The sequence below is a fragment of the Schistocerca piceifrons genome, chromosome 2 (genome assembly GCF_021461385.2).
Source record: "Schistocerca piceifrons isolate TAMUIC-IGC-003096 chromosome 2, iqSchPice1.1, whole genome shotgun sequence".
Lineage (NCBI taxonomy): Eukaryota > Metazoa > Arthropoda > Insecta > Orthoptera > Acrididae > Schistocerca > Schistocerca piceifrons.
Genome location: NC_060139.1, coordinates 529,306,102 through 529,330,731, shown reverse-complemented (window position 1 = coordinate 529,330,731; position 24,630 = coordinate 529,306,102). Strand labels below are relative to the sequence as shown.

General features: G+C 41.5%; 1 protein-coding gene across 1 annotated transcript; it reads left to right on the top strand.

Moving 5' to 3' along the window:
* Positions 1–8,821: 8,821 nt before the first annotated feature.
* LOC124777330 lies at positions 8,822–23,231 on the top strand. Its single transcript, XM_047252691.1, has 3 exons — positions 8,822–8,937; positions 12,704–12,928; positions 22,836–23,231. The coding sequence occupies exons 1-3, from the start codon at positions 8,910–8,912 to the stop codon at positions 22,895–22,897; spliced, it is 315 nt and encodes a 104-aa protein (XP_047108647.1). The 5' UTR covers positions 8,822–8,909; the 3' UTR covers positions 22,898–23,231.
* The last annotated feature ends 1,399 nt before the right edge of the window (positions 23,232–24,630 follow it).

Here is a 24,630-nt window from a genome sequence, read left to right as displayed (position 1 = left end):
ACAAAAGGACGTCTAAACTGACCAAATTCCCTTCGCAACAGGATGCCATGAGAACTGAATTTCTGGAACAGAAAATCGCGTACCTGGCATTCTCTGAGGCCATACGAAAATTATTAGGTCAACAAACGTAAATAAAAGGTTCTGTTCAGGACGTAAAAGGGAAAGTTCACTAGTCAACATTAGTTTAAGTTAAAGGAACAGTTTCACCTGCAGAGCTAAAGTTATTCACAACACTTTTCAAATTTTGTTTTGCGTAAGGGCATCCAGATAAATGAAAAATTATATTGAGAATTACAGCTGGTTATGTGAGGTTCCTCTTCTGACCTGTTATCTGAGAGAGATACTTCAGAGGAACCACTGAAATGAAAGTTAAATCTTATGAAAGCTAATCTGAGTAAAGACTTGTCTGAATAGCGTGTCAATACTACTTCTCAAAGTAATGATATCGGCACTTATTTTCCGTGTCAAAGAAATGGTTCACGACACTCCGCCCTCTATTACTAGGGCGACTGGTGACTATAACGGCCTGATGCTGTCTGGAAAAATGCGAAGAGATGAAACAGATTACGCTACTCCGTCACCTAACTGTGTGCCTTATAGGGTGCGAGTAGTCGTTTTGTTAGAAGAAATTTTATTGAAAGACCGACAGTTTCAGGCTCTCAAATCCCATAAAAAATATCCTGTTGTGTTTGTAAAATCTTTTAAGGAAGTATTGCTTAGAACTTGGTTAGAACAACAGAAACTCATGGAAACACAATCTCATACTTATGGAGAAACCTAGAGGCCGAAACTTTGCTGCTGATTCTCTCAGTGAAAATCTTCATATGAGCTCCCAATTTTCTCACTGCAGTCACTGCACAATACATATTACAGAGGTAGTAATATATTTTTATCCACAACGATTGGAAGGAGCGCAATAGGACTCACCTCTAAACTCCACTTTTGTCAGAATATCGCTTGCGTACTAAATTCTCACAAACTTCCAATCTTCGATATAGCCTTTGAATCCACACGATTTTAGCGAGTAAGAGATATTTTCCTCCAAGACATTGGAAAATGAGAAATCTCTCGAAATCCCATCACGTTCCGACTGCATTGATTCATTAGTTAGAATGCTCTCTAGTCCTCCACCAATCTCTGATCTGGTAGAGAGCTATCACAACAACAAAAATAGCGCATTAACTTACAGGATGGTATTCACAACCATGTAGAGTACACGTGGACTGCACGATGAGTTTCAGAAGTGTAGCACCTACAATTCATCGATATCGAATGACTGTCTATAAATATCCCACTGTGCAAGTCCTAAGGTCCATTGTTAGATTTATATGATTCATACGCTAGAAATATGACAGTGTAATTGTGCCAGTGTCGTCGTTGACAGCATACTGTTTAGTGAGAAATGTCACTTTCTTTCAACGCCTTCCTGAGAGACAGTCTCCACTCCTTCCAAATTAACAATGTAAGTGTAGACGAGATGTGGCTTGAATACCAAGAAATAGTGTCGACAGCAATTGAGATTTTGTACTAAATAAATTAATAAACAACGGAGCTAATCCCCTTTATACATATAACAGGTCAGAACACTGTTGCAAAAACAATGAAAAAAGCACACTAAATTTAGACGGACGCACAATTTTCAAGATTGGCGATCTTCTATAGAAGCTCGAAATTTTGTGCAGACTTCAATGCGAGATGGTTATAATAGTTTCAACAACGGAACTTCGTCTCGAGACCTGGCAGAAAAAAACCAAAGAGATTGTGGTCGATGTAACGGTTTCCAGCGGCAAGACACAAGGAATGTCTCCTCTGCGCGATATCAAGGGAAATACTATCGACGACAGTGATGCTAGAGCGACAGTGTTGCTTAATAATAGTAACTTTTCCGGTCCAGATTGTACACCAATTAGGTTCCTTTCAGAGTACGCTAATGCAATAGCTGCTACAAGGGATCCGTTACACTTCGGCTACACAATAAATCCATCTAACCTAAAGCTCGTAAATTCAACTAAATTACAATTACGAGCAAAATAAATTAGAAAGAACACATAGAAAACCTTCTGGGGAAGGCAAACCAAAGACTGCGTTTTATTGGCAGAACACTTAGAAAATGTAACAGATCTACTAAAGAGACTGCCTACACTGAACTTGTCCGTCCTCTTTTGGCGTATTGCTACGCCTTCTGGGATCCTTAGCAGTTGGATTAAAGGAGTACATCGACAAAAATCAAAGAAGAGCAACACGTTTTGTGTTATCACGAAATAGGGGAGAGAGTGTAATGACAGGACACGGGATTTAGTATGGACATCATAAAATCGAAGGCGTTTTCTATTGTAGCGGAATATTCTGACGAAATTTCGGTCACCAACCTTTTCCTCCGAATGTGAAAACGTTTTGTTGGCGTCATCCAACACAGGGAGAAATGATCGTCATAATAAAACAACGGAAATGAGAATTCGCATGGGAAGATACAGGTGTTCGTCTTTTCCCGAGCGCTGTTAGAGACTGGAATAACAGAGAATTATTGTAAATGTTTTTCAGTTATACTTCTGCCAGGCACTTACAAGTAAATGATAATTAATTGAAACCTTCAGATGCCGAAAGGCGTTGCTGATATACCTCGATGGGGACAGCTGAAAAAGTGTGCCCCTACCGAGACCAGAGTCCTGGATCTCCTGCTTATATGGCAGACGCTCTATCCATCTGAGCCACCGAGGACACAGATGAATAGCGCGACTGCAGGCACTTATCCCTTGCACGCTTCTCATGGGACCCACGTTCCCAACTGTCCACAATCTACATACGTAATGTACCTAATAGATATTTGTCCTCATTACTCGCGCACGCTAAGGTGACGATTCCCGTAAGAGTTGATGCAACTTGTGCGCATTCGCACAGACGAAGGTCAATTGGTGGGCAGCCTTTAAATATATATGTGAAGATAGTAACTGTTCGCGAAAGAACAGATACCATTGATGACCTTGCAGCTTCTCTAGAATAAATGATAATTAATTGATACCCTCAGCTGCTGAGAGGTGTTGTTGATATACCTCGATAGGGACAACTGAAAATGTGTGCCCCGACCGGCACCCGAACCCGGGATCTCCTGTTTGGATGGCAGACGCTCTATCCATCTCAGCCACCGAGGATCCCTTTTGCAGTTAGCTTTGAATGACAGTTATCCAAAATATTTCTAGGAAGGAGCACCACCTAGAGAGTCTATTCCAGGGTGGAATTGCAAACCGCACATGTTATCTTGCGTTATTCTATGACCAGCGGCATGGGTGGTCATGACGCTTCATCTGACTGGAAGCCGTAGCTTAGCCTCGTGCAACTGGCGGGTACGAGGAAAGGTTCCAGCTAGTTGGCTCTTGGGCTCTGATGTGTGTTCAAGTCCTGGCGGCGGCGCTCATAGCGGCCTCTGGATGGCTGAATAGCGATGTAGAATGTACGCTGGATGAGTGGCAACAGAGGTGGTTGTGTGTACTTTCCGATTTTTACACGATAATTTGTGAAGATTCAGTATGGTGAGTGCGTTGGACGTTTCTTCCCCATGTAAACTGATCGGTTCACAGCTGGGAAGTCGCATGGAGGCCTCTGTAGCCTCAGGCCACCTCCCCGTTGATATGTGAACACTTGGAGATGGGTCGTAGCTTCTGACTGGCTGCTGTGGCCGTGACTCCTGACACTCCTGCAGTCAGGTGACACTGCATGCCTCATGATCACGAATGTCGGCAATCAGAAGGTTGTTTTCGGCAGATATGTTTACTGGAAACGTTGCGCGTGGGGTGGGGAGAGAGACTGCGTTCCCTTTGTAATACCGTACTATATGTTGCAGAGTGCTTGAAAATGGCCTTTGGGCCGAAATAGGCCTATAGCCAAAGAAAATAAAGTCACAATAGTAACAACTGCTACACAAAGCAGCATTTTGGCTTAATGTAGACATAATGTTTATTTAGCCGAACTGCTTCATAAACAATGTTCTACAATGAGTTAATTTTTCAACAAAACAGTTATTATATGTTCAGAGTGCAGTGCCTACTTGACTACAATTCATTTACGTCGGCTCTTCGAACTCTACGGTGCAGTGGGTGATGTAACGTTCATTGGTGCATCCCTGTACTACGGCAGAGTTGTATCCGTCCTTCAGGACTGGTTTAAGGCCCAAGCGACACAAGCTGCCGCTTATCAAGCTTAGAGGGGCTAGACGGGCACCGAAGCGTCAGATTTGTGCATAGTGCGTATTGCAGTTACTAGAAAAGTCATTGCAATCCCCTTTTTTTATTAAAGTATTATAATGTATTGATTTCTGTCTTCCTTGGTGAACCTCGGCTGTACAACGTTGCAGTCATTTCTGAACTAATGAAGCTTTTTGTATGTTTTTCGAACACTGGAATCAGGTGCTACTACAGTAATTAGTTTTGTGAGGCTACGGTAACGCACTTCAAGCGCTCTATTGTCTTCTCATTTTACTATTTGTAAGTCGAGCCCGCAGTTGACTTTTTTAAACGAAGTTCAGTTATTATCATATGATTCAACCATTTCTTTACATTTGCAATTAATAACAACATGGTTTCTAGTTACCAAGCTCGCTGCATTCCAGAGAGGACTTCTCGGCCTGCAGCGAGTGCGTTATAGAACCTATTACACGGGGCTCACACAGCGATATTACGATATGTGATTATGAGCTATTCTGAAGTGGTAGTTACTGTTCATTATCATTATTTAAAGCACATAAAACTGAGAAAGTAATGGAAGTCCTGGGTGGACCTACACAACGCTATAAGTATCAAACACATTTCGGCCGTGTTTTCTCGCGAGGCCTCTCCACATGAAAAATTCAACGAATTCTACAGTATGGGTCTAGACAGCTTCCAGTTTTTGGAACTACTAATGTTAGGCACTCTGACTAAACAGGACACAGATTTTCCACTTCCACTTTCTTTAGCCGAAAAGTTAATCATTACATTCAAGTCAGTTTGCAAAATGTGCGAATTACGTTAAATAAGCCGCCATGAACAACTTCATTTTGTGACCAGCTATTTTGGCATTCCATTCAATGTGTTACACACATAAATAACGGATACAAATCTTAAAGCAACAGCTGTATAATGAACTTTTTCTTTTCTTCATTCTTGTGATACTTCTGAGTAATGTAAAACTTTGCGCATGACTCGAGTAGTCTATATTAAATAATGTAGTTGTACAGTTTACATTTGGTTCGTTTCGCGGAATCCATTACTGCGTACGAACTCTAGCTAACATCTCGTATTTGTTTTTAACGGAGGATGAAAAGCCACACCACTTTCCGTACTCGAAACAATGTATTTCTAATTGACAGTGAGCTGTGTTATTCCTTCGGCAACATTTTAGTCTCATTGACGAATCTCGAGCAACAAAACCCATTTTTTGGAAGAAAGGTGACATATTGGGTAATTCACAGCCTCCCAGTTCCGAAAAAGGCTCAGCATCACCTTGCCAGATGATCACTGGATATCACTTTTTTCAGCTGTGGGTGAATCCGCAGTTTGCTTTGCTGCTTTGTCTCTAGATCAATTGTGGTTATGTGAGTAAGGACGTTATCTGGATTGAGCTAACACATCTGCAACGTATCGACTGCTTCGTGATGGAAATGAACATGAATATCAGCTGCCTTGCTGGCTATGAATATATACTCTTAGTGAGACGAATTAATTCCTTTTTCGTAAACAGTTTTCATTGACGTTGGAGACAGGTGCCGGAGGTGACCCGAAGAACATGGTGTGAGTACATTGATATTTCCAAGAAAGAGAAATAACACCAGAAGGTCTTGAATAAGGTGATAGACCTCTTGAGTGTTGAGTTGTTTGTGATGGCGAAAGTAGACACAGTACACTGTTTTTATGTTTTCATTTGGAATACATGGGCCCCTACAGCTACAGTTTCTAGTCAAATGCTAAGGGTGATGTGTGGTGACTGATGATTCACCGGACAGCACAGCAACTCCACTCTTTGCTGTTCTACGGTATGGTCTTTACCATTATGCTGCAAAGGGGCTCCAATATCTATTAGTGAGACATATACAGAGAGTTCTTGTATGTATTAGGACTTTTAATTTATCTATATGTGTGATGTTGTCATCCAAATGACTGTTATATATGTGTGACATCCTTCATCCCCTTAGTTACCGTAGTGAGTCTGCAGAAAGGGTTCGGAAATTTTCGGGGTTAAATCAGTGGACTCTCACTTTATTTAGACCCTTATTTATATCTGACTGTAGCGTATCGCTATGTCAGCGATAGTGTCGTGGAGGGGACGGGGCTGTAGTTGGCGGGAGAGAGAGTGGAGGTAACTAGAGTCGTAGTCACAGACTCACGAATCTCGCTAGTTCCGTGACTTGGTGTAGAATTGCCCATGGATTTTTAACAGATGCAACATGACCTTTGTATTTGTACAGATAGGTGTTGGTGGCAGGATGACACCTCTTTGTTTGATTTGAAGCATTTGTCCGTATTGATGATCTAATGAATGAAGTTGGCTGGTAATGTTGTATTAAGCGTATTCTTCGCCACAGAACAAGTTAGGTTAAATTTTAGGATTTTTTATCTCAATCATTCCCACCTCCAGATTATATGTTTACCTGTGCAGTAAGTGCACCATGGTGAGGACGAAAACGTCTTTTCTGGCTCTTGGACAGGGAGCCCAGATTTTCCGCATTTCTAAAGGCTTTGTGTCGCTAACGAGTATGCTAACTGAAACATTTGAGAAGATTCAGGAAACAAACTCATATCTTTCTGTCAAATGAAGATTGCCTTACGATACTGAAAGAAACCTGAAACGCTTCAGTGTTCTCTAGCATGTCACCAATCTTTTTAGTTGCAATGCTGTTGCCAGTTATGTAAGCAATTGTGGTCTTGTCTACTTCATTATATGTCAAAAATGCCACAAAATCTATTTTGAAGAAAGTGTTTACTGCAATAGTGTGGTTACATGAGTTCATTACCAGCTGATTTAAAATTCGGCCTGTTATAAAGGTTTGTACTTTTTTCGCAATCCAGGCGCTGAAACAGCTGTCTTCTTAGTGTCTGGCATACAACACTCCGCCGTTGGCCACAATGTCAGACGCTGAAGCTTGCCCAGAGGTGATGGTAGTACTGCAAGGGCACAGGCCCCCATATTTGCCAGCCACTTATTCACAAAAGTGTTGTGAAACCCCCTGGGGATGCAATTGACAAAGCATAGTTTTAGACTAAACACTTTATGGTTTAAAACATGAGCCGTTGATGTAAGATAAATATCTTAGTGGTGGAATCTGTATGAATTTGAAGCATATCTGTCACACTGGCTCATTTACACGTGTGATAAGTTACGGACTTTGATTGATTGGTCCGATGTACACTATTGACTTCTTATAGAAACCTCGTATGGTGTATACTACAATACTGCTCAACCCTGCCTAATCCAAAACAGGTCTTCCTACCAGACGACGTCTAACGAATACACTGCATAAAAGAAAAGGTGGCATAAATTGTGACAGAATTCCTAAACGTCATGGACGAGTATCCATTAGGAAATGTATTGACTAGGGCGCCAGATATTCCATGGAAATCTAGTCATTCCAACTCCCTGCTAGAAGAGAATCTGAGAAAATTTTTCATCTCTTTATGTATCGTCGTAGACACTACGAATATAAAATTAAGCTCATGAATGCTGGCACAGATACATACGTGCAATCAGCTGCCTACGCTCCGTCCATGAACGGAGCGGGAGAGACCTGATTATAAGCGGATAACAAAATCCGCACTCTTCTGATATATACAAGACAGCGTTATATTATTGGACTAGTCTTTAACATACACTGACGGAGAATAATCGCAACACCAAAAGTAATTAACACAAAGTAATTAAATTTCCGGAATACATATGACTTGGCAACATATGTAAGTGATTTTCTTCTTAAAATCACAGATTGATACAAGCGCGAGGTAAGCCACTGCAAATGTGATATACTGGTACATTAATGAATGAAATAGTGCGTACGTTTTTCAGATGTCTGCTAGTCCTGTTAACTCAGACGGGAAGTGGGTTCAAAAATGGTTCAAATGGCTCTGAGCACTATGGGACTTAACTTCTGAGGTTATCAGTCGCCTAGAACTTAGAACTAATTAAACCTAACTAACCTAAGGACATCATCACATCCATGCCCGAGGCAGGATTCGAACCTGCGATCTTAGTGGTCGCATGGTTCCAGACTATAGCGTCAACTGTGGTTCCCGGCCGGCCGGCAAATGGGGTCCAGCTCGGTATTCACCTAGTGGGACGAGGAAACCATTGCGATATATATATATATATATATATATATATATATATATATATATATATATATATATATATATATATATATATATATATATATCAAAGAGTAATTCCTTTCGAGCCTGTGCCTAAATCGTGTTGTACTAATTTTAAAAAAGCGTTATGGTCTATTTGTAGGAACTTACTTTTTTACTAGCACTTTCACTTCTCACTGTATATTTAACAAGTACTGCCCTTAGAAAGTGTGTGACATATCAGCTCAGCTGTAATGGCGAGTGGTGGCCGGTAACTTACGTGGACACACGCCTTTCCGTTTCCTCGGCTCTATAACCATAACACCGAATGAGGAAAAAATGAACGGTGCTGTATGATAACCCGACTTTTTGACAACGGTTGCTCAAATAGCGTTGATAATAAATGTGACAGAGCTAACAGTAATACAGGTTTCCAAGTACAAGGAAAGTCAGTCTGTTGTTTGTTGCTGCAGCTACAGTTCGTGGAACGGAAAGAGAGAACGGGAACGGTACGATAACATTCGATGATGTCAGCGGTAGTTTAAACATATATAAATGAAAATGTAAGACAGAGAGCAGTAGTATTTCTTAGCGACTACAATGAAGGCAGCTCTGTTGTTTGTTGCTGGTAAGTATTGGCAGAGTTTATAAATTTTCGTTCACGATTAACTTTTTTTCTTGCCCTCTTTTTATACAATTTCTGAGGTTGTAGTTAGCTTGAAAGTCTATTTTTACACTCTGCGAAGAATTGTTCACTGCCACAATTGGTGACGTAATAGAAATGGGGAGCAGCTTTGTTTATCAACATGGTTCTACGAAAAACTTTCCATTTGTTTGCGATCTTGAGCAGTGCCAGCGCGTAGATTCTCGACGAAAAGTGTTGGTGTTGTCTATACTAACAATTTCAGTCCTCTGAGAGGACTCGAACAATTACCAGTGTTAAGCGTCACGTATGTACTTATGAGTAGCTAACTAGGATTGGTAGCGAGCAGTAGACGGAAGGCTAGTAGTGCCACGTGAACTCGAAAATAGCGGGAAAGAGTCCGTAACGCATTTTACAGGCTTGGAAACCGAAAAAGACAACACAAGGTAGGTATAGATGGACGCAAAACTTGTTCATCTTCACTACTGAGAAACACGTAAAGTCTATTTAAGCTGTTTGGTATCTCGAATCATCCACAGAATGCAATAAACTAATGAGTAAACAAATGAGACCACATTAATTTGTTGCTGTATAGCAGCACAAATAATCTTCATATTGTAATGTGACACATGTAACCACTGTTCCATAGTAAATGGAAACAAGGCATCTATTCCGAATATCAATGCTGATAAAGTGTAGAGAGTTACGAGCTAATCGTTGCCATACCAGTGTTGACTGTATGCAACAATAACATAAATGTAAAAGAATGGAAATAAATAAAGTTTTACTGCAGGTAGCAGTAACTGGATATGCCAATGTTGTCTGGATGACTTCAGATTGCAGAATAGGAAGGTCGCCAGCTCCAAAACGGGTAAAAGTTACATTTGGTAAATAGCTAATCACACAAATACTGGACACGAAAGATAATGCGGCAAATAAATAAAATCCCATTGCGCGAGCCTCGATGTAGAAAACAAGTGTAACATGCACACTGAAGCCTTTAATCTGGCATGCAATAATGTTAATTATAATTGTGCAACGACAAGTAACATTCCATAGAAAATATACTGTATTGCGTAACTCATCATAGTGCTGTCTGTTTGAAAATATATTTAATCTGATCAGAACAGGCTATTATTCTTTACATCTACATCTACATTTATACTCCGCAAGCCACCCAACGGTGTGTGGCGTAGGGCACTTTACGTGCCACTGTCATTACCTCCCTTTCCTGTTCCAGTCGCGTATGGTTCGGGGGAAGAACGACTGTCTGAAAGCCTCCGTGCGCGCTCTAATCCCTCTAATTTTACATTCGTGATCTCCTCGGGAGGTATAAGTAGGGGGAAGCAATATATTCGATACCTCATCCAGAAACGCACCCTCTCGAAACCTGGACAGCAAGCTACACCGCGATGCAGAGCGCCTCTCTTGCAGAGTCTGCCACTTGAGTTTATTAAACATCTCCGTAACGCTATCACGGTTACCAAATAACCCTGTGACGAAACGCGCCGCTCTTCTTTGGATCTTCTCTATCTCCTCCGTCAGACCTATCTGGTACGGATCCCACACTGATGAGCAATACTCAAGTATAGGTCGAACGAGTGTTTTGTAAGCCACCTCCTTTGTTGATGGACTACATTTTCTAAGCACTCTTCCAATGAATCTCAACCTGGTACCCGCCTTACCAACAATTAATTTTATATGATCATTCCACTTCAAATCGTTCCGCACGCATACTCCCAGATATTTTACAGAAGTAACTGCTACCAGTGTTTGTTCCGCTATCATATACTCATACAATAAAGGATCCTTTTTCTATGTATTCGCAATACATTACATTTGTCTATGTTAAGGGTCAGTTGCCACTCCCCGCACCAAGTGCCTATCCGCTGCAGATCTTCCTGCATTTCGCTACAATTTTCTAATGCTGCAACTTCTCTGTATACTACAGCATCATCCGCGAAAAGCCGCATGGAACTTCCGACACTATCTACTAGGTCATTTATATATATTGTGAAAAGCAATGGTCCCATAACACTCCCCTGTGACACGCCAGAGGTTATTTTAACGTCTGTAGACGTCTCTCCATTGATAACAACATGCTGTGTTCTGTTTCCTAAAAACTCTTCAATCCAGCCACACAGCTGGTCTGATATTCCGTAGGCTCTTACTTTGTTTATCAGGCGACAGTGCGGAACTGTATCGAACGCCTTCCGGAAGTCAAGAAAAATAGCATCTACCTGGGAGCCTGTATCTAATATTCTTTACCGGTTACTTTGAAAATGATGCCGCAGAAACTGTCATTCATGCCAACAATTACTTTTCAATACTAACGTTTCGTAGACGTATGCAGGTAATGTCATTTACAGAACACAACATAAAATCGTAAAATAGCCAGCATACTTAATCACTGAAATATGAGTTACACTTAAATCACTTCTAGTTTGAACTGTTTGTCTGCAATACCGTAGTTGTGCAGTAACTGCAGATGCTACAGCTTTTAATTAAAATGATTATTTTATTGAAAATCAGTTGTAACTTTAAATGAATCTGTTTTCTTTTTATTATTCCTTGTAGTCATGCCTTTCTGGGGAAGTTATTGTGTGAGGGTAGTACGCTGTTGATGGTTAACGAGCTGGGTTTTTCAAGTTTTCTTTGACCAGTCTCCCAAAAAGCAACTATTACGCTTGCATGCCTATAACAGAGCTACGAAAATACTGGCTGAATCTTACTTTGCGATAAGTTGTTTGTTGTACGATATAATCCTTATTAAGAAATTCACTATGGACAGTACGCTCTTCTTGATTAGTTAGCAGCTTGAATAAAATTTATGCACAGAGCAGTCTTCTTTAATTTTCAACATCCATAACAATCTCCGTCTGGCATTTGTGCGCCGACACATACGTCTGTACCACACCACAGATGCTTCGCTCCTCATCTCAGCTATCTTCTAGGACTGCATGTTATCGCGCCAACAATGTTATTTTTCTATGAAATATATTCCTTGTGTTAGTTCAGCATAATTTCCTTGACACTGCCAGCGTATTTACTACAACGATCTGCATAATTATTTCTTACGCATTCATCCGGCACATATTACATTTTGATAAAATCTAATTACTGACAATATTCATAAATACATACAGTTACAAAAAAATTGTTATAAACATATGAAAGGAAGTAGCTGAGGCATCGGGTTCTATTACATTCGATCTGCATTTGTGAGTCATCGCTAAAGGACGTGGTGTTCGCTATTCACTGTTAGTGACAACAGGTTTCCATTATGTTGGCAGTTGCAGAGAAAAAAGTACAACGTAAATGTTTTTCACAAGCTGTTCATAATACACTTCCTTGTTGTACCCTTGAAATTATCATTCCAACTGTCGTTTTTTTTTTCATTAAGAGCGATATGTTGAGTTATATTTGCAATTAGATACCGAAAACAGTCTCTTGTAGTGGTACAGTATGTCTTAAAATATACTGCGCAAATGTCACAAATGTGCGGTATTCTCCTGTTACAGTTTCCCTTATTTCAGTTACATTGGATTTCAGGTACATAGGGGACTACCAGTCAACATAGCACGATACATTATCAAGTGGCAGAGTTGTGGCACGAGTCAGCAGAGTTGCACTGCATCTCGGTATTGTAAAGCTAGCATCTGCCTGAGTCAAAGTCCAGACAGTAGTATCAGAGTGAAGTGGCACTAACAGGCAGTGGACAAAGTTACAAGCTGTTCATTGTTTTCTACAGCACTGGTCGCAGTTGCAGTGGTCCAAGGACAACCAGAAGAGTCGACCACTGCCGCCAGCCAGGGTCAGGAACAGCCGTCCGCCACCAACCCGGCTGTGAGAACATTGGTGGCGGCGTCGTATGCGGAAGAAGACGAGGATACCATTTGTGTCCAGGCAGATAACAAGTTCTACTTGTATGCTAATTCACTGAAGCTGTATTCTTGCTACAACCTGCTACCGAAGGGTACGTTACTTTAAATAACACGATTTTCTGTGCAATATTGACAAGATAACCACAGACTGCTAACCCTTAACTCCCGAGAAGACTTTTCTGTAACGTATACCACGAGGTGGGGTCTCTGGGACCCCTAGGCTTAAACCGAGATTTAAGGCAAAAATCATTTGAAATTTTTATGCTATATAACATTTATTTTTACAGTTATTTATGTGTTGTTTAAATGCTTCTAGTTTATTTTATTGCACTAAACAAACCCTGCAACATTTTAATATTTATAAAACAAAAGCACATACTTGTGTGTGCTTCGTTTAAATAGTACACATAAATAGACTGTGAGACTACTGAATTTTACATTCTAAGCTGACTGCTGTGGCCGAGCGGTTCTAGGTGCTTCAGTCCCTGACCGCGCTGCAGCAACGGTAACAGGTTCGAATCCTGCTTTGGGCATGGATGTGTGTGATGTCCTTAGGTTAGTTGGTTTAAGTAGTTCTGAGTTTAGGGGACTGATGAGTTCAGATGTTAAGTCTATAGTGCTTAGCGTCATTTGAACCATATTACAGTCTGGAAATTATACAATCTCTGTAGCAAATAAATTTCCAAATAAAACTAAATTCCAGGGTTAGCGCATAAAAATTCCAACCGATTGATGCATAAAGTAAGTCTACCAAATTGATATACATTGCTGGGAACTACATTTTTATCACCACTCAGAACACATTCGATTGTAACAGACATTTTAAGTATTTCATTGAAGAACAGACAGATCTCCATCACAACTTTCCTGAAGTTCTTCCTCTGAATGATACTCTTGTTCGATAAAATAACTGTGATCACTGGCTAATGTAAAATGGTCGTCTTCTTAGTTTATTTCTTGATCTATATCATTGACATAGACCGACTAACAATTAAAAAGTTAGAAATGACACATTCGTGAAACACATTTTGAACTTTACGGCACCACGCTGAAGAAAACAAGTACGTAGTTCACGAGGCGCGGTCTAGGCGACTCCAACACTTATCAGTAACACGTGTCAACAATAAACACAGAAGGCGATAACGTAACTTACAACAAAACATCGTAGGCTTGGCCATTTAAGGAGGGTAGAGGGAGCATTGAAGCATTCCACCACAGCAGGCCTTGGAGAGCGAGTTCGACAATGTTCACGTGGTATAAGTGGCAACACATTGTGAGTCAAGGGTGGTGTAGCGGTAGCATTTTTGATCTCTAATCAAGAAGTCTTCGATCCCGCGTTCGAATCCAGACATTGCTTCAATTTTGATTAGCAATCACCCTTGTTGGCCCCTCTCTTATAGCATAAGAAGTCACCATCATTCTGCCAACGGCCTTGCCAAAGAAGGCGGAGGAGCAGATATAGGTTCAGGACACTCTTTGGTCCTAGGGGTGGGAAATTGCCCATAAAGGTGGAAGAATCAGCAATGACCAACGGCACGAGCATGTAAAATACAATGGAAATCACTGCATTAAGACACATAACGTGTCACATGTGGCCTGTAATTGAAGAAGTGTCATGATGATCTCTCCATTGGCAAAAGATTCCGGAACAGTCCACCATTCGGATGGGACTAGCAACGGGAAGTTACCATGAGAAAAAGATTGAATAACCAACGAAAGGATAGCGTTCTACGAGTCGGGGCGTGTAACGTCAGGATCATAAACGTGGTAGGGAAGCTAGAAAATCTGAAAATGGAAATGCAGATGCTCAACTCAGATATAGTAGGGGTTATTTAAGTGAAATGGAAAGGAGACAAGGGTTTCTGGTCAGATGAGTGTAGGCAAAAGAAAATGGTGCAAAGGGACAGGGATTAGTTATGAACAAGAAGGTAGGGCACAGAGTATGTTACTGTGAACAGTTCAGTGACAGGGTTGTTCTTATCAGAATCAGGAGCAAACCAGCACCGACAACGATAGTTCAGGTATACATACCGACGTCGCAAGCTGAAGATGAAGGAGAAAGTGTATGACGGTATTGCTAGGGTAATAGAGTACGTAAAGGGGGATGCAAATCTAATGGTAATGGGGGACTGGAATGCAGTTGCAGGAGAAGGAGTAGGAGAAAAGGTTACAGGAGAATATGGGCTTGGGACAAGCAGTGAGAGAGGAGAAAGACTAATTGAGTTCTGTAACAAGTTTCAGCTAGTATGAGTAATAGCGAATACTCTCTTCAAGAATCACAAGAGGAGGAGGTATACTTGGAAAAGGCCGAGTGATTCGCCAAGATTTCAGTTAGACCACATAATGGTCAGACAGAGATCCCGAAATGAGGTATTGGATTCTAAGGTGTACCCAGGGGCAGATATAGACTCAGATCACAATATGGTAGTAATGAAGAGTAGGCTGAAGTTCAATAAATACGCAAAGAAGTACTAAGGAATGACGAGATACGGTTAAAGTTCTCTACGGCTATAGATACCGCAGTAAGGAATAGATCAATAGGCAGTACAATTGAAGTGGAATGAACATCTCTAAAAAGGGCCATCACAGAAGTTGAGAAGCAAAACATGGGTGCAAAGAAAGTAACTGCGAAGAAACCATGGATAACACAAGAAACACTTCAATTAATCGATGAAAGGAGGAGGTACAAAAATGTTCAGGGAAACTCAGGAATAGAGAAATACCAGTCGCTGAGGAATGAAATAAATAGGAAGTGCGGGGAAGCTAGGACGAAATGGCTGCAGGAATAATGTTTGGACACCGAAACAGAAATTATTGTCGGAATCAGAGACTCAGCATACAGGAAAGTCAAAACAACCTTCGGTTACATTAAAATCAAGGGAAATAACATTAAGAGTGCTACAGGAATTCCACTATTAAATGCAGAGGAGAAAGCGGATAGGTGGTAAGAATACATTCAAACCCTCATTGAGGGGAAGTTCTGTCTGATGTGACAGAAAAAGAGACATGAGTCGATTTAGAAGAGATAGGGGATCCAGTACTATAATCAGAATTTAAAAGAGCTTTTGAGGACTCAGGATCAAATAAGGCAGAAGGGACATATAAGATTCCATCAGAATTACTAAAATCATAAGGGGAAAGTGGTAACAAAACAGTTATTCACGTTGGTGTGTAGAATGCATGAGTCTGGCGACATGCCATCTCACTACCGGGAAAACGTCATCCACACAATTCCGAAGACGGAAAGAGCTGACATTGTGAGAATGATCGGAATTTCAGCTTAACAGCTTATGCATACAGGTTGCTTACAAGAATATACAGAAAAATATACAGAAAAATTAAGAAAATTTATGATGCGCTAGATGACGATCAGTTTGGCTTTTGGAAAGATAAAGGCACGAGAGAGGCAAATCGGACGTTGCGGTTACTAATGGAAGCAAGACCAAAGAAAAATCAAGATACATTCATAGGATTTGTCGACCTGTAAAAAGCGTTCGAGAGTGTAAAGGGGTGCAAAATGATCGACATTTTGAAAAAGTAAGGGTACGCTACAGGGAGAGACGGGTCATATACAATATGAACAACAGCCAAGAAGGAGTAATAAGTGTGGACGACCAAGAGCGAAGTGCTCGTATTAAAAAGGTTGTAGACTTTCGACCGTACTATTCAATCTGTACATCAAGGAAGCAATGATGGAAATAAAAGAAAGGTTCAGGAGTGGTATTAAAATTCAAGGTGAAAGGATATCAATGAAAATATTCGCTGATGACATTACTACCTTGAGTGAAAGTGATGAAGAATTACATGATGTGCTGAATGGAATGAACAGTCTAATGAATACAGAGTATAGATTGAGAGTAAATCGAAGGAAGACGAAAGTAATGAGAAGTAGTTAGAAATGAGAACAGCGAGAAACTAAACATCAGGATTGATGGTCAAGAAGTAGATGAAATTAAGGAATTCTGCCACCTAGGCAGTAAAATTACCAATGACGAACGGAACAAGGACATCAAAAGCAGACCAGTAATGCCATAAAGGTCTTTCCTGGGCAAGAGAATTCTATTAACATCAAATCTTGGCATTAATTTGAGGAAGAAATTACTGAGAATGTACGTCTGGAGTACAGCGTAGTTTGGTAGTGAAACATGGACTGTGGGAAAACCGAAACAGAAGAGAATCGAAGCAGTTGAGATGTGGTGCTACAGACGAATGTTGAAAAGCAGATGGACAGATAAGGGATGAGGAGGTTCTGCAGAGCATCGGAGAGGAAAGAACATGTGGAAAACAGTGATAAGGAGAAGGGACAGGATGATAGGACAACTGTTACTAGAGGGAGCTGTAGTGGGCAAAAACTGTAGAGGAAAATAGAGATTGGAATACATCCAGCCAATAATTGAGGACCTAGGTTGCAATTGCTATTCTGAGATGAACAGGTTAGCACGGGCCGCATCAATCCAGTTAGAAGACTGATGACAAAAAATTTTTGTGAAGGGTTCCAAAGTTAATGTGAAAAAATTAGTCACATCAAACCATCAAGGGAAAGTGGTTACCCTTACCTCCCATTTAAACAGCAAATACATATTAGTATTTATATTGACAAGCTGCCTATTGGCTTCAGTATCAGGTTCTTCGGCCGACGTTCGTCCAATGATTTTACTGAGGTTTCGCCAGCACGAGTGGCTGTCAAAGCTTCACCCTCTATTGCCGGTGGTGAACTGGAGCCGAGATCACAGCCGCAGACTATATCTACCTGTCGCACCGACGTCCGAGGGCTTCTGTCATTTCTGGTGCGGCTCTCCTCTTGCTACCTGCGACGGTCGTTCGCCGCAGTACGGGAAACCAGGATCCGTTTACCTTAAGGCTTTCCTCTTTCTTGTTGAAACTGTTCGCGTGTTTTTGTATTTCTACAGCTTCTCTGAACAAGAGAGTGTGATAGTACTTCTCTACAAAAAAAAAAAAAAAGTGTTTCTGAGCACTATAGGACTTAACTTCTGAGGTCATCAGTTCCCTAGAACTTAGAACTGCTTTAACGTAACTAACCTAAGGACAACACACACATCCATACCCGAGGCAGGATTCGAACCTGCGACCGCAGCGGTGGCGCGGTTCCATACTGTTGCTTCTCTACAGCCAGAACTTCCGTTTCGGCGAATTTTAATACGTGGTCGGTCGCACTCAGTTTGTGCTCTGCCACGGCCGATTTCTCCACCTGCCCCAACCTGCAATGTCGCTTATGTTCTTTGATCCTGGTGTTGATTGAGCGTCTAGTCATTCCGACATAAACTTTCCCGCATGTGCATGGTATACGGTGTATTCCCGACATAGCAAGTGGATCCCTTTTCTCCTTTGTCGATGCAAGACACTCATTCATGTTCCTTGTCAGCTTGAAAATCGTCTTCACGTCGTGTTTGCGCAATATACGGCCGATTCTGTCCGTCACTCTGGGATTGTATGGCAGAAAGGCCGTACCCGACATTTCTTTTTCTGATTCCTTACATCGCCGCGTGTTTCGCTCTGTAACACTTGTAATATAACTTCTGGAGTACCATTGCTCCTCAGAACACTTTCCAGGTGTTGCATTTCGCGTCTGTGGTGCTGCGGCTCACATATTCGCCCTGCTCGCGTTACGAGCGTATTAATCATTCCTCTTTTCTGGCTCGGGTGGTGGTTTGATAGTTTGTGCAGGTGTCGGTCCGTGTGTGTCGGTTTTCGATACACGCTGTGTCCCAGATTTTGGCCATCCCTTGTGAGCAGCACATCTAGAAATGGCAGATTTTTGTCCTTTTCTACTTCCATGGTAAATTTTATGTTGGCATGGAGGCTGTTCAAGCGTCTTAGGAAGTCACCGAATTGTTCTTCACCATGGCTCCTCACAGCGAAAGTATCATCGACGTATCTGTATCACACCTTAGGTTTGCAAGTCGCCAAGTCCAGTGCCTGTGCTTCGAAATGTTCCACGAAGAGGTTGGCCACCACTGGACTAAGAGGACTACCCATGGCGACGCCTTCCAGCTGTTTGTAGAAATTGCCGTACCACGTGAAACAGCTCCTTGTGCGACAAGCATGGAAGAGCTTTGTGATGTCTTGTGGGAAAATGGAACTGATGTGCTCCAGAGCGTCACTGAGTGGCACTTTCGTAAACAGAGAAACAATATCAAAGCTGACCATGATGTCGTTTGGTGCAAGTTTCAGTTTATTCAGCTTCTCAATGAAATCCCCTGAGTCCTTTATGTATGTGTCGGTCTTCCCCACATGCGGCTGGAGCAGAGAGGCCAAGTCTTTTGCCAGTATATACGTCGGTGAGCCAGGAGCGCTAATAATCGGCGTTAGTGGAACGTTGTTCTTATGGATCTTAGGTAGTCGTCAGTAAAATCAACAGATGAACGTCGGCCGAGGACCCCGAGACAGATGCCAATAGGCAGTTTGTCAACAAGTGACCACGAAAGCCTCAACAATTTTGTAATACTCGTTATACGTCTATACTAAATGGAAGAGAATACAAAATTGGAAAAGTTCAAAACTTAGCAACCAACTGACGTACAAAACGAGTAACTAGATGAACTGTACAATGCTAAGCAAATGTACCGGACGCCACCTAGTACGATAGATCACCTTGTGATTAAATTCATGCACACACACACAGAAATAGCAGCAACAGAGATCTCCAGTGTACTAAGTGATTAATACAGACGATGATGCACCATATTACTAAACAACCGTAGAAGCACTGCAAAAATTATCCAGAATCTGAGGCATTTACAAATAGCAGAAGCCCTCGGGGGAGTATTAGGGAGCCAGTGAAGCCTGAAACCAGGACTTGGTAACAGCACATTAATTGTGTCAGACCCAAATATCGAGTTAGAAGGAGTGGAAAATAGCGCAGTCGAAGTACTAGATGAGATTTCCATTGAATCAGAAATTGTTTCTTCAGCGCGTGGTTAATACGACTTAACGGTTTTGTGTAAGCAAAAGAATGTGGGTATAACCTTCTAATGGACTTCAGAGTCACCTGTAGACGTAATTTAGGAAGAAAAATTAGTCCTGTGTGTGTCTCCTTTGACATTGTGTACTTAAAAGCCCTAGCAGTCGTAAGAATATAAACAATCTGGCTTCATAATCATTTGGGTCAAAGCATTCTAAAACAGAAATTATTGAATACTTGGCTTTCCGTGTCCGCCATCGGAAAGAGGCGGTGACCTTACATTGGCCGGCCTGAGTGGCCGTGCGGTTCTAGGCGGTGCAGTCTGGAACTGCGAGACCGCTACGGTCGCAGGTTCGAATCCTGCCTCGGGCATGGATGTGTGCGATGTCCTTAGGTTAGTTAGGTTTAAGTAGTTCTAAGTTCTAGGGGACTGATAACCTCAGATGTTAAGTCCCATAGTGCTCAGAGCCATTTGAACAGCTGATGTAGAATCACGTCTGGACCGAATATCGGTCGATGCATAAGTTGACACGGAGAGGAATACGATGATGGTTTTTTTAAAGGGCTCAAATGAGCGGTTGTTAGTGACGTTGATAAATATGACCATATATATTTAGAGAGACGAAGACCTATTTCGTAAGAAAATTTCTATAGTAACTGCGCTAAGGACACGGAGGGAACCTTTAATGACTATTGGGCAATGATAACAGCTAGGAGGGACTATGACGCAGTCTAATCGTACAAAATCTGTGGGCTAACCGTTCCTCGGAACACAGGGCGACGCGTTTCCTATTCTGTCTCAGGCTGCGGTAAGGATAGGAAGCCGCTAACACGGCGCTTGGCAGCAGTTACGAGGCTTGCACCACCATCACGGTACTCGTAACTACAGTCACCGCCTATTAACACATGCCTTCATAAATATTAGGGTCCAGAGCAAACAAGGTATTTCCCACTCCATTGAAGGAAAGCCTGTTCAAAACACGTGAACGAGTTAGGTACTTACTGTTCAGGGGAGGTGGTAAATCAATACGAGATCCCAAAGACCTATCACTGGTACATATGGAAAAGACATTCTCTGTAGTGCATCTGTCTCGCATCTCCCACATTCACAGTGTTATGCGATCATAACATAATCTTTCTACAACGCTGAAAATGAAATCCATGCAGTGTACGAGGCGCGTTTTATAGGTAAGTAACGTTTTGCCACAACGCGGCCCCAGCACTGCGGTCGGCATGCTGCGCATGCGCACTGCGTACCTACATTTGTTGTCTACGCACCGACGCCATTACAGTCTGATTCTTCCTTGTTTACGTTGTGTACTGAGTGTTTAAGATGCCTCCGATAATCGTCAGTGCCGCTGACTGTGAAGTACGGGCTGTTACAAGATTTGCTTAAGGCCTAAAAGCGCCCGCCGAAGTGGCCGTGCGGTTAAAGGCGCTGCAGTCTGGAACCGCAAGACCGCTACGGTCGCAGGTTCGAATCCTGCCTAGGGCATGGATGTTTGTGATGTCCTTAGGTTAGTTAGGTTTAACTAGTTCTAAGTTCTAGGGGACTAATGACCTCAGCAGTTGAGTCCCATAGTGCTCAGAGCCATTTTTGAGCCTAAAAGCGATCGATATTCATCTTGAGACCTGTGAGTTTACAGAGAAAAATTTATGAGTGATGGAATGATAAGAAAGTGGGTGAGAGCATTTAAAGATGGCCGCACAAATGTGCATGATGAACAACAGAGTGGGCGTCCTTTGGTCGTTAATGGAAGTTTGGTGCAGAAAGTGGACAATAAGGCGAGAGAAAACAGACGCTTTACGATTTCCAACTTGCGGGATGACGTTCCTAATGTTTCTTGTAGTGTTTTTAATGCCATTGTGCATGAGCACTTTAATTACCGAAAACTGCGCCACGTTTGTACCGAAAATGTTGACAGATGTACACAAAACCAAACGTTTAGACAGTACATTGACTTTTCTTGAGCGGTACCACAACATTGGTGATGATTTCTTAAGCCAAATTATTATGAGTGATGAAATTTGGGTGGCCTAAGCCTCACCAGAATCAAAGCAACAGTTCATAGAATGACGGCATTCAGATTAACCCAGAAAAGTGAAGTTTAAGCAAACAATTTCTGCCTGGAAAGTAATGTGCACAGGTTTTTGGGACAGAAAAGGACTATTTCTTGTGAAATTTCTGCCCCATAATGTGAAAATCAGTGCAGCAGCTTACTGTAAGACATTCCACAATCTGCGCCGTTCAGTTCAGAAAAAAAGACGTGGCAAGTTCAGCAACGGTACCATTTTGCTGCAAGACAATGTCTGTCCGCATGCGGCGAATCAGACCAAAGATAACATCACATCTTTTCGATGGGAAACTCTAGATCATCCTCTGTACAGCCCCATTCTGGTGCCTAGTGACTACCATCTGTTCTTGTGCTTGAAGAAACACCTGGGCGGTATTCAAGACCATGACGAAGTCAGAACAGTGGTGATGCAGTGGTTAAAAAGTCAGGCGGCAGACTCCTCTGAGGAGGGTATTCAAAAACTGGTACAACGTTATGACAAGTGCCTCAATATTGACGGAAATTATTTATAAAAGTAGATTAAGGTACAGGGTTTCATGTAAAAATATAATTATTGAGATATATTACCACATCATTTTTTAATTTCAAACGGTACTTACTTGAAAAACACGCCTTGTATATCCGCAGCTCGTGGTCTCGCGGTTCTCGTTTCCCGAGCACAGGGTACCAGGCTCGCTTCCCGGAGGGATCAGGAATTTTCACATGCCCTGAGGTGACTGGGGGTTATTGTGTCGTCTTCATCATTATCATTCATCCCTGTTACGTTCGAAGGAAGGCAACGTCAAGCCTCCTCCATTATGACCTTGCCTAGTACGGTGGTGCAGGTCTCCCGCATCGTTCCCATATGCTCTGTCAAGAAGCATGGGAATGTATTTCTTTTTCATGCCATACAAGATACGCGTTGCCTTATCACTGTGTTACCAATAGTAAATATGAAATATCATATAATTCTATTAATGATTTCTAACTCTATTAAAACATATTTCCTTTTGTTTGTTGTAGTTTACGTGGTGAAACCAAAGAGTCTATGTAAACCAACCCTGTCAGACTGTCCCACGAACTAGAAGTATTGCAAGTCTGTCGGCTCATCCTGCAGGAGCTAACTAGCCTGTGATTGAGTGAAGACCAGATGGCTGGACTGCTGACTGAAGACATCTACAATTTCCAGAGAACGCCAGAAATTCCAACAGCGTCAGAACTTACCTCTTTTTCTAACAACAAAAACCGGTGGAATCAACTAAACCTCCTTTATGATAGTTTCCGATGGCAATAGATCAGCTATACATTTAGAACTGACTGCAAAATTTAGTATTTAAAAACGTGGTTTTGCCTGTTTTTTGTCTTCCTGTTGGCCTTGTAATAGTTGTAATCTGACACAGTAAACTGTAGTTTCATGTAGTCAACTGTTATATTTCAATCGTAGAATACATTTCCTTACCTGTAGCTTCACACAAATACTGGCGAACTATAACTGTGTATTAAACATACAAAATGCAGTTCATCCACTCATGCAAACCTCGTACCATCCCAATACCCAGTTCCGACCTTAACACATTCGCTGGATCGAGGACCCCGGTGCCTACAGCAGAGACTTACGAGTGAGACAGTGGCTTGGCCTTATCTTTCCTGGATAATGCGTGAAATATTTGCAACACAGAGTACTGAAACCTGGTTGGTAGGTACTCAGAGAGTACACAGGACAAGGCTATGATTGTGGGTGGGGCCATAAACAGTTACTGTGAGTTGCACAATCAAACACACAACCTTATTATTCTAAGAACCACTTAGTTACGAATTGCTTTAAAAGATCACAATTAGACAATTTGGTGAAAGCGTAGTTAAAGAAAACTTGACATGCTTTCGGGGCAGAAGGCCCAAAACCACACCAAAGAAAAGAACGGCTAAAGGCCTGGCTTAGAAATCAAAAGCAATCAAAAACAGAAGGTAAAACTTTTTAAAAAGAAACATGCAGTGGAATACAGTTAGCTGCTGAAGGCCTACACTACACGTCGTAAGGAAAACTATAATTAAAACACATTAATAATTTCCTTTTTAAATTTACAACTGAATGGCTGAATGCCCAATTAAAGAAATATTAACTTATTGCATGGCTGAAGGCCAGAAACAAATTTGAAACAATGGCTAAAGCCCTGAACAACAAGTCAGAAAAACAATTTAAAATAAATCCCTTCCATCATATAAAAAATTTTCCTTTAAAGAATACACATGGCTGAATGTTTTATTAAAAGGTGTTTACGTAAATCCTCGATGGAAGTCTACACATAACACATCGAACAACTAATGGCTTAGGGCCCGGATTACAAACAATTTCAGATAGAAAAAATTTTAAGGAAGAAAATAAAATCAATCTTAAGAATTTTAATTTAAGAAGGATTAAGGTCTTTATGTAAAATTTAAAAAAGAACTGAATTAATACACAGCCAAAGACCAAGCACAATACTTCAAACCAAAATTAAAATCACGATCTAAAACAAAGAGAACAAATGGTGCTCAGAAGCATTCCAAGGGTCGGCCTGAGAAGGCAGATCAAACGTAGGGTGAGGTGAGACAGACAACCAATAGTTGAAGTTAAATGATCCAAAGGCAACCCAAACTAGGGATGGCCCAAGGACCAACCAACAATTTAACCAATTCCCTTTTGTCCGACCAATGGCACAATGATGGAAAATATCATACGAGGACGAGGATACGAAGAAAAACTTTAATTTAAGATAGCTGAAGGCCTTTATGTAAAATTTAAAAAAGAACTGAATTAATACACCGCCGAAGACCTCGC